Genomic DNA, 16,122 nt, shown 5'->3' with positions numbered 1-16,122 from the left:
AGTTTAGCGTCTGCTTCATCTGACCACTTTTTTATTGACCGCGTCACAGGTGCTTCCTGCTTTAATATTTGCTTGTAAGCAGGAATCAGGAGGATAGAATTTTGGTCCGATTTTCCAAATGTAGGGCGAGGGAGGGCTTTGTATGTGTCTCTGTGTGTGTAAAATGCCCTTGAAGCTGGTGTTTGGAGGGTATATTGGCATGGGATTTGCGGCAAACCGTGTCAATATATCCTCCAAACACCGGCTTCAAGGGCATTAGCACTTTTATACAACAGGTTACCAACATATTCAAATAATGATTGACATATTTGACCGACTGCCTTGATTCGGACTTATGTAGCAACATTTGAAATGTTTATTTTTTTTTACATTGGATTAAAGCAGAGACACAGAACTACAAAATGGTATATTATATACTGCATTTGTAAATTGATAAACTTGTATCCTCACTTTTGAGAAAATGGCCAATGTTTTGGTACCTACCGGCGAGCTCTTCTTTGTCTACAACCATTCAGCATCGATCACACCCTCTTAAGCTTTAGCCCCACCCGTCTCTTTAAGAGTTGACTCGAGCGTTCTGTCCTAACAACAACAGTCAAGCACCCAAGCTAACAGCTACTTCCAGACACAAATGAGAGAACAGCTCATCGACCATTTTACTCGCCCTAGTAGAGCTGGTTAGGCTGTTTTTACGTTGGTGACTGCAGATGTGCTGCTGGCAACAATTTACACTTTTTAAAAAACGTTTACTGACAATAGAACAGGTGTTGAGCGTGTTCAATGTTCAACAGGTGTTGAGCGTTCGTAAATTCGTCAGTTATTCTGCACTCTGGCACACTCAGACGAGAGTGCTCTGAAATCGGATTAGATAGCCAGAGCGAATTTACCAGCTAAGTCTATCAACAGTTGTCGCAGTGACATTCTATTGAAATGGTTACTTGCATAGTGGAGTCTTTTGTTAAGACATGTAGCTAGCTAGCTAGGTAGCTAAACAATGAACCATAATCCCAACTCATGACATTACAACCCTGCATGAATCTGCAGGTAGCTAACCAACCAGGTCCAACGCTAGCTACTGTAGCTAACATTAGGCTATAACTAGCAAAGTAAATGCCTCTGAGATACGAATAATAAGATCATACACGTAACAGTAGCTAGTGAGCCAGCCAGTGAACTTTAGCTAGCTAGATAACAGTACAACGTAATTTGAAATGAAAACGACTTTCTGTCAAAATTTAAAACGTGTAATATCTGAAAATGTAGCTAGCTAGACTATCTTATCCGTATACATCATGGATGGATGCCTCTCCCTGTCACGGATGCCATGGTTGCCCTTCGTTTGAAGATGTAATCCAGAGACAGGTGTTTTCTCCATCTCCTTAGCTATCGTACTCTAATTCCACTGATTTCAAATCTCGGTCCTCCAGAAAGTGGAAAGCAACACTTATGCAGTTCTACTATGTGATACATAAAAAAAGCTCTGTTTGACAGGATTACCTTCACATACTGACCAGCTCAAAGCGTGCTATATGGCAGACCAATCCGAACGTATCTTTCGGCATGTCCAGCCCACTCATTATCTCAGCCAATCATGGCTAGCGTGAATGTTTCTCGCTTTTTCTGTGGCTAAACCAACTGGGCTCGTAATTTAACAATTGTATTCATATTTACAGATGGCATACAAGTCTGTTATTAARGCACATGAAAGTTCACCTTCCAACGCATTTTGATTAAAAACGTTTACATTCAATTGGCTCTCCTGTGAAATAGTGACCCGCGACATCCACCTAGTTTCCTGAAACGAGTCTCATATTTTCATTAAAAACGTTATTTTGATGAATTTATTCATCCTATTTCATCCTTCCACAGGATATAGTCCCCACACAATTCTAGGGTTGCTACCCAAGCCGCCTAGTCGTTTGTTCTATCAGTTCAGTTGCCAGAGATGCGACCCAGACGTTCAGTCTTTTTGATTTGCATCTATGGACGCAACCCAGTTTTTCGTTCTAAATGTTCTATTGCCATACTGGCTTGCAACGTTCTTATCCTTTGCTTGCTAGCTAGACAACTAAGGCTAATTTATAGTCCGGTCAACCAGTGCAGCCAGAATAACAACAAAGTAGCTTCATTTACGTGTGATAAAGCTGTTTTCTAGTGACATTTATTTGGGTACATCCATAACAATGAAACTTAAAGCAGGCATGATATACAAAGAGTAATATAATCATTTAGTAAAAAAAAAAATACAAAGATATTATAATACAAAAAGTTAAAAAATAAATTAAAATAATGATACAAATTCTAATTTGGGTTGGTTTATGGAGTTGTGAAATCAGCCGTGTCCTTGTCTTCTACAAAGGATAGGAAAAGTTGTCAGATATTATAAAATGTAATTGCAGATCCCCTAACGGAGTAGTGTATTTTCTCTAGCTCGAGATGTTGCATAACTTCCTTTATCCAATGGTTAAAAGTAGGATCCTTCCACTTAAATCGTATAAGACGTCTAGCTAGAAGAATAGTAAATGTCAGCATGTTGGCCATAGAACTGTTTAGAGGGGCCTCCTGTGGTGCCACTCCAAATAATGCAATGAAGGCAGAAGGTTCTATAGGTCTCCCCAGTATCTTAGAAAACGTCAAAAAAATTGATATCCAGAAATCTGTCAATTTCGGGCATGTGTAATAAAGTAGCAGGAGGCTGCTTACATCGGTCACGAGTGGGATGTATTTCTGGTCTAATCTTGAATAATTTTGCCTTTGACCAATGCAGCCGATGAACTATTTTAAATTGAATTACAACATGTCTTAGACACACAGATGAAGAATGTATTCTCTGAAGCATACTCTGCCAAGTTTCGTCTGTAAATTGTTCACATAAATCCTCTTCCCATTGGTTCTTAAGAGAGTACAGGGAATCCAGATTGTGCGAGTTTAATAACATATAGATCAAGATTATGCCCCCTTTGATATAAGGGTTCACTTTAAAAAGAGAATATAGAAGGGAGGTACAGTGGGGAGAACAAGTATTTGATACACTGCCGATTTTGCAGGTTTTCCTACTTACAAAGCATGTAGAGGTCTGTAATTTTTATCATAGGTACACTTCAACTATGAGAGACGGAATCTAAAACAAAAATCCAGAAATCACATGTATGATTTTTAAGTAAATAATTTGCATTTTATTGCATGACATAAGTATTTGATACATCAGAAAAAGCAGAACTTAATAATTTGGTACAGAAACCTTTTTGCAATTACAGAGATCATACGTTTCCTGTAGTTCTTGACTAGGTTTGCACACACTGCAGCAGGGATTTTGCCCACTCCTCCCTACAGATCTTCTCCAGATCCTTCAGGTTTCGGGGCTGTCGCTGGGCAATACGGACTTTCAGCTCCCTCCAAAGATTTTCTATTGGGTTCAGGTCTGGAGACTGGCTAGGCCACTCCAGGACCTTGAGATGCTTCTTACGGAGCCACTCCTTAGTTGCCCTGGCTGTGTGTTGCGGGTCGTTGTCATGCTGGAAGACCCGCCACGACCCACTTCAATGCTCTTACTGAGGGAAGGAGGTTGTTGGCCAAGATCTCGCGATACATGGCCCCATCCATCCTCCCCTCAATACGGTGCAGTCGTCCTGTCCCCTTTGCAGAAAAGCATCCCCAAAGAATGATGTTTCCACCTCCATGCTTCACGATTGGGATGGTTTCTTGGGGCTGGACTCATCCTTCTTCTTCCTCCAAACACGGCGAGTGGAGTTTAGACCAAAAAGCTCTATTTTTGTCTCATCAGACCACATGACCTTCACCCATTCCTCCTCTGGATCATCCAGATGGTCATTGGCAAACTTCAGACGGCCTGGACATGCGCTGGCTTGAGCAGGGGACCTTGCGTGCGCTGCAGTATTTTAATCCATGACGCGTAATGTGTTACTAATGGTTTTCTTTGAGACTGTGGTCCCAGCTCTCTTCAGGTCATTGACCAGGTCCTGCCGTGTAGTTCTGGGCTGATCCCTCACCTTCCTCATGATCATTGATGCCCCACGAGGTGAGATCTTGCATGGAGCCCCAGACCGAGGGGGATTGACCGTCATCTTGAACTTCTTCCATTTTCTAATAATTGCGCCAACAGTTGTTGCCTTCTCACCAAGCTGCTTGCCTATTGTCCTGTAGCCCATCCCAGCCTTGTGCAGGTCTACAATTTTATCCCTGATGTCCTTACACAGCTCTCTGGTGTTGGCCATTGTGGAGAGGTTGGAATCTGTTTGATTGTGTGTGGACAGGTGTCTTTATTACAGGTAACGAGTTCAAACAGGTGCAGTTAATACAGGTAATGAGTGGAGAACAGGAGGGCTTCTTAAAGAAAAACTAACAGGTCTGTGAGAGCCGGAATTCTTACTGGTTGGTAGGTGATCAAATACTTATGTCATGCAATAAAATGCAAATTAATTATTTAAAAATCATACAATGTGATTTTCTGGATTTTTGTTTTAGATTCCGTCTCTCACAGTTGAAGTTACCTATTGATAAAAATTACAGACCTCTACATGCTTTGTAAGTAGGAAAACCTGCAAAATCGGCAGTGTATCAAATACTTGTTCTCCCCACTGTAGGTGGGCGTGAAGGGAAGTTACTGGAGTATGATGTCACTATCGTTTGTAGAATTAACGGACCAAGGCGCAGCGTGTGTAGAGTTCCACATGTTTAATTAATGAAACTCACCAAAACAATACAGAACAAACGAAACGTGAAATCAAATGCAGTGCTCACAGGCAACTACACACAAACAAACAAGATCCCACAAAAACCCAGTGGGGAAAGGCTGCTTAAATATGATCCCCAGTCAGAGACAACGATAAACAGCTGCCTCTGATTGGGAACCATACAAGGCCAACATAGACATATAATACCCTAGATAACACACCCTAGTCACACCCCGACCTAACCAACATAGAGAATAAAAGGCTCTCTATGGTCAGGGCGTGACATATGAAGATACAAAACTACACAATTGCAGGTATCTAAAGAAATGGAATCTAGGATTAAACATTTGTACTAACTGTTCCAAAGATGAAAAATCCTTACCAATGTACAAGTCGTTCAGTGAGGAGATCCCTTTTCCAGACCATAAATGAAACGCACGGTCTAATACTGATGGAGAGAATGTATGGTTCTTTAATATTGGGGCAGAAGTTGAAAATTCACTGAGATCAAACGATCGCCTGAACTGTTTCCAGATTTCTAGAGAATGTTTCACAATAGTGTTTTTAGTGTATTTGGAAACGGGCTCAGCTAATGCAAGTCTTGAGAAAAGTAAGGCAGCTATGTAGGTGGGGCCACAGGATAAGATCTCCAAGGTCAACCATTTCGGGCCTGTAACATCAGGGATTTCTGTCATCCAATATAGAACGATTCATATATGAGCTGACCAGTAATAATATTGAAAGTTCGGAAGTGCTAGACCACCCTGGGGATGAGATCTCTGCAATATGCTCTTACGTATTCCGAGGGTTTTTCTTGTTCCAGATTAAAGCCTATAACAGTTTATCTATGGAGATTAAAAATATATATTTTGTTAGAAAGATAGGAATACATTGAAGTAAGTATAAAAGCTTAAGTAATACATTCATTTTAACAATGCTAATTCTTCCGGCCAAAGAAAGAGAAAGTAAACCCCACCGTTCAGGATCCTGTTTCAGGCGGAATATCAAGGGAGGGAAATTGGCATTATAGAGATCTTTTAAATTGTGCGTGACCCAAATTCCCAAATATTTCTGCGTAGTCACTCTGAAGGGCACATAACTAAAATAAGTTTGCATGGCAGAAGGATTAATAGGCACCATTTCACTTTTTTGTAGATTAACTTGATAATGACATGCGATTTCACATGGCATAGAAAATGTGCTCACTCGTCAGGACACTATTGTTCAGAGGAGCTAGCCAACAACACAGCTAACACAATCACTTCAAACTGACGCTGGAAAGACTTCGTTTTACCTTCTTTCTATTGACATTTTTTTTGTATACACCCATAACAAATGATGCCAGCTGATTCATGATTTCGACTGGCTGAGAAACGCTGCCTGCCTGTCTGTCGCAGTCCCGACTCCCCAACGTTCATTACTATGGGACAGCTGGAGATAGAATTTGAATATTGAAACAATGTTGCAAATGTCGGAGAGACAGACAGCAAGGTCTATACAAATCTCCGCTGTTGAAAACGAAATGTTAGTCTAAAAGAAATGTGAGATCATGTCTAGATGCTTTTATTGTGGAGATCAAGTTTATAAATTGCCTGGCTGGGCTGATGAGACAGTGGATTAGTCAGATGGAACTAGGTAATAGGCATTTTAACGTCATAGATTTAGCCGGTGGTAACTTGTGGAATAGACACCGGCTGGAATGCGGCTTTAACCAATCAGCATTCAGGATTTGCATCACCCGTTGTATAACATTTAACAAACCACTCCCTAACACCTCAAGTAGGTTTTAAAATTCACCATACCTTTATTCACTATACTATCATGGACATCCAGACAGAACACAACAGAGTGTACAGGTGTGCCGCATGCTCTCATGAAACCATGTTAGCCTATTAGAGGGAATATTTACAATCTGAACATTGGTTTTGACCTCCCTCTGTCCATCCCTCTCCAGTTACAAGGAGCTCTGGAGGAGCTGGATGAAGACGACCAGTGTTATGACTTCCGGCGGGAGCGAATCACAGTGCACCGCGTGCACCTCTACTTCCTGCAGTACGAGTACACGCCCACCGGGGACGACGCGGACGTCACYCTGGTCGCACAGCTCTCCATGGACAGGTAAACACTCACCTTATAGTGCTGAGCCTACTGGCCTTTGGTTGACTAGTTGTTGGAGATGTGAGCTTGAATTCAGTATCACGTCATGGCTAATCAGGAGTGCACCTCTCCACAAATATGATTGTATTTTGCTTATTTCTCTACTTCTTCCTCTTCCCCCTCCTCCATCTTTTCTTCTCCACTTCCACCGCTGCTTTTAGTATCATTATACATGTGTGTGATACTATACTACTCTGTATGTATTTTATGTCGTCTCTATTTCTCTCAGGTTACAGATGCTGGAGGCCATATGTAAGCACTGGGAAGGCCCTATCAGCCTGGCCTTGTACATGTCAGACGCTGAGGCCCAACAGTTCCTGCGTTACGCCCAGGCCTCCGAGGTGCTGAAGAACCGTAAGAACGTGGGCTACCATATCGTTTACAAGGAGGGCCAGTTCTACCCCGTCAACCTGGTGAGAAATGTGGCCCTGAGGAACGCCAAAACGCCCTATGTGTTCCTGGCAGACGTGGACTTCCTGCCCATGTACGGCCTCTATGATTACCTCAGGTGAGTTGTAGTTCTTCCCGAAGATGTTCCATCCTAAACATAGACAGAACACTGGCTGAGATTTTTGTTGTTGTTGTCATTTAGCCGCCATTTTAATCCAAAGAAATGTACAAACAACATATGTATGATGTTTAAATATTGCCCATGTGGGAGTCAAACCCACAGCTAAGTTGTTGCCAGAAATGCATTCCAACCAACTAGTGGCAGCTGTGGCTCTAGCTGATGAAGAGGATTCATTGTAAATGAATGGTTTCTCTATCTTATCCCCGCAGAAAGTCAGTGGTCCAGTTAGACATGGCCCACACTAAGAAYGCTCTGGTGGTACCGGCCTTTGAGACGCTGCGCTACCGCCTCTCCTTTCCCAAATCCAAAGCTGAGCTGCTCTCCATGCTGGACATGGGGACCCTCTACACCTTCAGGTACACCAGCACTAACAGCTCTCATTGGTCGATCTGGCTTGTAAGATCAGGAGGTTTGAATGGCCCTTCTGAAATAGACCCAGATGACATAACTTGGAACAGCCCTCCTGATGTTGATACTATGTTTATTACATTGATTACATTGATACATTGAAGTCATTTGATAATATATACGGTACCAGTCAAAAGTTTGGACACACCTACTCATTCAAGGGTTTTTCTTTATTTGTAATATTTTCTGCATTGTAGAATAATAGTGAGGACATCAAAACGATGAAATGACACATGGATTTGTTAAACAAATCAAAATATATTTTATATTTGAGATTCTTCAAAGTAGCCACCCTTTGCTTTGATGACATATTTGCACACTCTTGGCATTCTCTCAACCAGCTTCATGAGGTAGTCACTTGGAATGCTTTTCAATTAACAGGTGTGCCTTGGTAAAGTTAATTTGTGCAATTTATTTCCTTCTTAATGCATTTCAGCCAATCAGTTGTGTTGTGACAAGGTTGGGGTGGTATACAGAAGATAGCTCTATTTGGTAAAAGACCAAGTCCATATTATGGCAAGAACAGCTCAAATAAGCAAAGAGAAATGACAGTCCATCATTACTTTAAGATATGAAGGTAGAAAGTACACTGTAGAAAATCCCTAGGTGTGTCCAAACTTTTGACTGGTACTGTATACAGTGCATTCAGAAAGCATTCAAAACCCTTGACTTTTTACACATTTTGTTACGTTACAGCCTTATTTTAAAATGTATTATATAAATAAAATTCTCTTCAATTTACACACAATGCCCCAGAATGACAAAGCGAAAACAGGTTTTTATAAATGTTTGAAAATGTATCAAAATAGCAAACAGAAATACCTTATTTACATAAGTATTCAGACCCTTTGCTATGAGACATCCTGTTTCCATCGAGTCCACCTGTTTTAAATTCAATTGATTGAACATGATTTGTAAAGGCACACACACACACCTGTCTATATAAGGTCCTACAGTAGACAGTGCATGTCAAAGCAAAAACCAAGCCATTAGGTCGAAGTAAGTGTCCGTAGAGCTCCAAGACAGTATTGTGTCGAGGCACAGACCTGGGGAAGGGTACCAAAACATTTCTGCAGCATTGAAGGGCCCCAAGAACACAGTGGCCTCCATCATTCTTAAATGGAAGAAGATTGGAACRCCTAARACTCTTCCTAGAGCTGGCCACCTGGCCAAACTGAGCAATCGGGTGAGAAAGGCCTTGGTCAGGGAGGTGACCAAGTACAATCTCTGTGGAGATTGGAGAACCTTCCAGAAGGACAACCATCTCTGCAGCACTCCACCATTCAGGCCTTTATGGTAGAGTGGCCAGACAGAAGCCACTCCTCAGTAAAAGCCACTTGACAGCCCACTTGGAGTTTGCCAAAAGGCAACTAAAGGACTCTCAGACCTTGAGGAACAAGATTCTCTTGTCTGATGAAACCAAAATTGAACTKTTTTGGCCTGAATATCAAGCATCATGTCTGGAGGACACCTGGCACTATCCCTACGGTGAAGCATGGTGGTGGAAGCATCATGCTGTGGGGATGTTTTTCAGTGGCAGGGACTAGGAGACAAGTCAGGGTGGAGGGAAATATAAACAGAGCAAAGTACAGAGAGATCCTTGATAAAAACCTGCTCCAGAGCGCTCAGGACCTTAGACTGGGGCAAAGGTTCACCTTCCAACAGAACAACGACTCTAAGCACACAGCCAAGACAACGCAGGAGTGGCTTCGGGACAAGTCTCTGAATGTCCTTGAGTGGCCCAGCKAGAMCCCYGACTTGAACCCGATCTAKCATCTCTGGSMAGKRCTGAAAATTGCTGTGCAGCGATGCTCCCCATACAACCTGACAGAGCTTGAGAGGATCTGCGGAGAACAATGGCAGATACTCCCCAAATACAGGTGTTCCAAGCTTGTAGCYTCATACCCAAGAAGACTCGATGCTGTAATCGCTTCCAAAGGTGCTTCAACAAAGTACTTTTTAAAGGGTCTGATTACTTATGTAAATGACAAACATGTTTTTGCTTTGTCATTATGAGGTATTGTGTATAGATTGATGAAAAAAAATAAAGATTTAATCCATTTTAGAATAAGTCTGTAACGTAACAAAATGTGGAAAAGTCAAGGGGTCTGAATACTTTCCCGGATGCACTTAATGCAATCTTGTTCAAAACTATTATTAACAGACCTGTACACTTCTCTTTCTCCTTGCCTTCCCCAGGTATCACGTTTGGACCAAGGGCCATGCTCCTACCAACTACGCCAAGTGGCGGACAGCCACCACGCCCTATAAGGTGGAGTGGGAGGCAGACTTTGAGCCCTATGTGGTGGTGAAGCGGGACTGCCCTGAGTATGACCAGCGCTTTGTGGGCTTTGGCTGGAACAAGGTCTCCCATATCATGGAGCTGGATGCACAGGTACAGTATGGAGGATAATGGTGGGGAGTTAAAATATAATATATTTATTTTCCTCCAGGACACATTATCACACCACAGTACAGTTGCACACATTGGGTAGACCAAAAAACCATAGCAGACAAGACTGGCAGATTAAGAGATGTAGTTAAAGTCTGCATATGCTCATCTGTTTATGGCTCGTTGAGAAGAKAAATGGTTGTTAAAGTTATTGTTCACATTTTATCCTCAGACTCTACTCCCAAATAATCTGCACATAATAACTCCTTTTAATTTAAATGTAATTCAAAACCTCAACTCATCTTTGGAATTCAGTTAAGGTTATGCTAATGATTAGAACAGATTTGATTCGCAGTAGACCTCTGTTATTAGGTTTAATGCTTTCGCTAAGTCAGGAATAATAGCTATTGTAATGGCCCATAAATCAAAGTCAAGCCGTGACATTTCAGTGTTCAGCACCTCAGAGCCACGAACGTGACTTTGTTTCTCGAGTCTTAAATTATTCAGTCACAGCCTGGGACTGCAGATGAGTATTAGCTACGTAGCTCAAATGTGGTGCCTGTTGTACACGGACCGTGTCCAATAAACKAAAAAAATAAAACACGTTTTCACCCCTTTCCCACCCCCCAGGAGTACGACCTGATGGTTCTGCCCAATGCGTTCATGATCCACATGCCACACGCACCCAGCTTCGACATCTCCAAGTTTCGCTCCAGCCCGGGCTACCGCTACTGCCTGCAGACCCTGAAAGAAGAGTTCCACCAAGACCTGTCCCGGAAGTACGGCGCAGCTGCCCTCAAGTACCTCACTGCTCAGAGGAACATCTAAACCAGGACTCCCAAGGGCCACTGGGCTCCATATCTAGGGCCCCAACGGCCCCACTGGCCCCCATGCTGCTCCCTGGCAAGTCTGAAGGGGTTTGGGAATATTGGCAACTATCTTGGATATCAAGATGGAGCTTTAAAGTCTTGTAGAAATTTCTGGAGATGTGTTAAACTTTCTGGGGTGGTTTGGGCTGGGATGACCCACCCAACTCTGCTATAATGGATTATGGCCCAAACTGGAATAAAAACAATGAACCAAACAGAACAGACATGACAGTTGTCACACGATGTTGGGCTCACTGGGAAGACGTTCCTCTGAGAGGGATGAGTGGTTGACTGCTTTAAGTCTGGGAGTAAGTGACAATTATCATGATTTGTTCGGACAATCGGGGCCTTTTCTGAGGAAAATACATTTCAAACCAATACGTCCACATGGGATATCTGGACCTGGACCTCAAGGACAGGACGTTTGAGAAACACAGAACTGAAAGAAAGGGAAGTTGCATCTTCCCTGGTCTCTTCAAGGGGACGAATCGGAATCACGTTCGGAGTGACCAATCGAACTGGAGAAACGTTTAAGCCTTATAATTTTCCATTATATTTAATAAGATATTTAATGATATCAGTTTTTTTCTCAATGTAAATGATTAGCAATTAATAACAAACAAATATGGCAAATATAGGTTTTGGTTATGATGTTGCATAATAATTATATTATTTTTTCCTTTCTCTATTTTTGGGCCCCCTGAAAGGAAAGAGTATGTCCTTGTTTGAAAGCTTCTGAATGATTGAGCGGGGAGAATAGCCAGGCATCATGGTTAAGCTGGACATTGTGTATGTGTGTGCACTCACTGACTAAATGAGCTGCTCACTAAGTCACCATGCTATGTCATACTACATTCTTACCACTCAATGTCATATAATTTTCTCTTTCCTCTACATCATACTAATAACCTGCGTTTATCATCCTGCATCTAAAGAATARATATATACAGTATCAGTCAAAAGTTTGGCCACACCTACTCATTCAAGGGTTTTTCTTTATTTTGACTATATTCTACATTCTATGAACTAGCACATATGGAATCATGTAGTAACCAAAAAAGTGTTAAACAAATCAAAATATATTTGACATTTAAGATTCTTCAAAGTAGCCACCCTTTACCTTGATGACAGCTTTGCACACTCTTGGCATTTTCTCAACCAGCTTCATGAGATAGTCACCTGGAATGCATTTCAAATAATTTAGCTGTACCTAATTTGTGGAATTTATTCTCTTCTTAATGCGTTTGAGCCAATCAGTTGTGTTGTGACAAGGTTGGGGTGGTATACAGAAGATAGCCCTATTTGGTAAAAAAATAAAAACATATTATGGCAAGAACAGCTCAAATAACCAAAGAGAAAAAACAGTCCATCATTACTTTAAGATATGAAGGTCAGTCAATCGGGAATATGTCAAGAGATTTGAACGTTTCTTCAAGTGCAGTCGCAACAAACATCAATCGCTATGTTGAAACGGCACTCATGAGGACCGCCACAGGAAAGGAAGACTCAGAGTTACCTCTGCTGCAGAGGATAAGTTCATTAGAGTTAACAGCCTCAGAAATTGCAACCCAAATAAATGCCTCACAGAGTTCAAGTAATAGACACATCTCAACATCAACTTTTCAGAGGAGACTGCGTGAATCAGGTCTTCATGGTCGAATTTCTGCAAAGAAACCATTACCAAAGYACACCAATTAGAACATGAGACTTGCTTAGGCCAAGAAACACGAGCGAAGGACATTAGACCGGTGGAAATCTGTCCTTTTTTTTTGGTTCCAACGCTGTGTCTTTGAGACGCAGAGTAGGTGAACGGATGATCTCTGCATATGTGTRCCATCGTGAAGCATGGAGGAGGTGTGATGGTGTGAGGGTGCTTTGCTACAACAGCATTTTATATCAATACGCCATCCCATCTGGTTTGCGCTTTCATTTGTTTCGCAATAGGACAATGACCCAACACACCTCCAGCCTGTGTAAGGGCTATTTAACCAAGAAGAAGAGTGATTGAGTGCTGCATCAGATGACCTGGCCTCCACACTCACCTGACCTCAACCCAATTGAGATGGTTTGGGATGAGTTTGATCGCAGAGTGAAGGAAAAGCAGGCAACAAGTGCTCAGCATATGTGGGAACTCCTTCAAGACTGTTGGAAAAGCATTCCAGGTGAAGCCGGTTGAGAGATTGCCAAGTGTGCAAAGCTGTCATCAAGCCAAATGGTGCCTACTTTGAAGATTCTAAAATCTAAAATCTATTTTGATGTGCACACTTTTTTTGTTCACTTCATAATTTCATATGTGTTATTTCAAAGTTTTGATGTCTTCACTATCATTCTACAATGTAGAAAATAGTAAAATAAAGAAAAACCCTTGAATGAGTAGGTGTGTCCAATCTTTTGACTGGTACTGTATAGGTATTAATATTAAGATTCTTGTTTTTCCTTCTGCATATATTTATCCCCTCTAAGCCAAATATTTACCCGAATTCAGCCAAAAATACAAGCCACCACTGATTGGGACCACCGCAAACAGACCCCCAAAAAATCAAAATAGCAACAACAAAAAAGCATCTCGCTAGAAATGCAATGGCTGCAAATGAACGGCCTGTTGTTGATTCGTTAACAATCACTACTGAAATCCCATGAGCGATTGGAGCATTACCAGTGCCATGTCTAMATGAGTGTTACGCTGTATGCTKTGTGCCATCTACTGTAACAAACCTTGTCATCTACCAAACAAACCTTTCTCRTTTTACGATGAACCTTTCCCCTTTTCTTTAAAACGTAATTCCTTTTTCTATTGACCCATCTCTTGTTTTTTTTGTATACCATCCTGAAACCCACTCCTGTTCTCACAAACCATCCCTTCTTTCTCTAATCCCAACCCCTTCCTAAATCTCTATATGCTACTACTACTGTTTTGAACTCTATAGTACACATAATCCATGGGACAACCCGGGCAGTAACAAATCAACCTTTCAACCCCAATGAACCTACCACTCCAAATGCCAAATAATAGGCATACGCCTAAAGTCACGAGAAACGGCACAAGTGTTCAAGCCTATTTGCTACTGTAATGACTTTGTAATGACTGAATGGTTACATATAATGCCACTATGGGGTCGGCACATACAACACGACTATGGGATGGGCACATACCCTGCATTGTTYCTATGGGTTAGGTACATACACAGCTGCCATTGAATTGGCTACCAAGGAATGGATCCAGACACCARCTCTCCCTGCCACCTTCCATGCCTCCCACAACCTCTGTCGACTGTTCTGATTGCAGTAAATGCTAGTGCCTTTGCTGTATTGTGAAACTGGATATTGATTGTACTGCTGTACGTTACCAATGGGGCCTGAGGATAGTCAGGCACTCTATTTATTATTGTCGACTCAAATCAATCATATTTTTCTATGTCGGGGACAAAGTGCTTTAAATAAATATGCCCTTTTTTCTACCAGTTTGTCTGAGGTTTGTCTCCATTGGAACATAAGTGGAACAGATTGAAGGATATGGTATCACCACTATAAGTGTGGAATTATACACGCATTATTTATTTTCCGAGTTAATTGGTTTTAAAACATCAAGGATTCTCCTCTCATTAATGTTTTTATATGAAGACATGATGTCTGCAGTGACTTCATGGAGAAGGAATAACACACATCCCACACACACACACACACAACACACACACAAACACACACACACACACACACACACACACACACACACACACACACACACACACACACACACACACACACACACACACACACACACACACACACACACACACACACACACACACACACACACACACACACACACACACACACACACACACACACCACCACCAGGAGGGAAAACAAATTGTAATTCTCCGTCAGCTGTTTGTTATCTTCTGTGACATTTATTACCAGCCTGAAAATTGAATTGTCTCTTAGAGATGTATTGCTTGTCCTAAGAAAATAATCGGCCGCCAGGCAGGCAGTTTTCTTTCACAAAAAAATAGAATAAACATTGTTAAGCATTTCTTCATATCCACTTTGCCATCTCCAATATCTTCAGAAACAACTGTGGCATGATTATAGTAATCTATGGAAATAGTTTTGTGTCACTCCGCTGCATAAGCAATAAAAAGTCAGATATTTTCATATTACAAAAGGTAGAATGGATCACCGAGACGATCTATTAATGGGCGTTCACTCCCAGAAGGCACAACTAATCTGCAAATCGTCATCACCTAAGTGTGACATGAATTGCTGAATACGGATCATTCAAAGATTAGTGGGAAAAAGTCAAATACAAATGATATACTTATACTAAACGTTTTAAAAACTTTGTAACAGGGGCCGTTGTCAAACAAAAAGACGAGACATAATGGAATAAATATCTGTATTCTCCTTACGAGAAAGAAAAAGAAGGATAGATCGGGCTGATCTAGCGTAGAGCTGCAGTATCGTTAATGGCCTTTTCAAGGAGCCACATCAGTCCTATCAAACCATTAGACTGACACATTAGGTATTCAAAGATGAGCACAATTAAAAAATGAATTATCTTCAATGACATTTATTGACCTTTGAATGACCCTGGTAGTGGTAACCATCTAAAGACTTGTTTGACCTCTCAACATATACAGGGTCAAGTTGTTCTGAAGTTCTTCCAAGCCGGATGGAGGYAAGAGATTTAGGGTCCATCTTGAATGGATGCAATGCTTCTTTCAAATTGAATTAAACACTTTATGTAAACCCTCATGACACTTTGTAGGACAAATTTACACCACCCTCACTTTCTCCTTCCCTCCATCCGTCCCTCCTTTCCTTCCTCCCCCTCTCTTATCTGCTGGCTAGTAATGGACTAATTGCTGGATGAGGTCCTTTATGACGTTATGAATCATCTCGCCCACTGCACACATTAGACGGGCCTGACACAAGCACTCTTAATATAACAGGAGGTCACATAAGACCAACCACGTAGAGGCGTACTGGAAGCTTCTCAAGAGGAGAAGATCCAGCAAAAATCCAGAGAAG

General features: G+C 41.6%; 1 protein-coding gene across 1 annotated transcript in view; it reads left to right on the top strand.

Annotated features, from left to right (window-relative positions):
• The window catches only part of LOC112080481 (xylosyl- and glucuronyltransferase LARGE2s-like), a 104,098-nt gene extending 89,546 nt beyond the window's left edge, over nt 1-14,552 (top strand). Inside the window, 5 exon segments of the mRNA XM_070442605.1 lie at nt 6,649-6,812; nt 7,081-7,359; nt 7,632-7,778; nt 10,030-10,225; nt 10,853-14,552. Coding sequence (XP_070298706.1) covers nt 6,649-6,812; nt 7,081-7,359; nt 7,632-7,778; nt 10,030-10,225; nt 10,853-11,050 — 984 coding nt within the window. The 3' untranslated portion in view covers nt 11,051-14,552.
• The last annotated feature ends 1,570 nt before the right edge of the window (nt 14,553-16,122 follow it).

Source organism: Salvelinus sp. IW2-2015, unplaced genomic scaffold (genome assembly GCF_002910315.2).
Source record: "Salvelinus sp. IW2-2015 unplaced genomic scaffold, ASM291031v2 Un_scaffold16331, whole genome shotgun sequence".
Taxonomy (NCBI): Eukaryota; Metazoa; Chordata; class Actinopteri; order Salmoniformes; family Salmonidae; genus Salvelinus; species Salvelinus sp. IW2-2015.
Note: the sequence above shows the minus strand (reverse complement) of the source record. Positions and strands in the feature narration are given on the sequence as shown.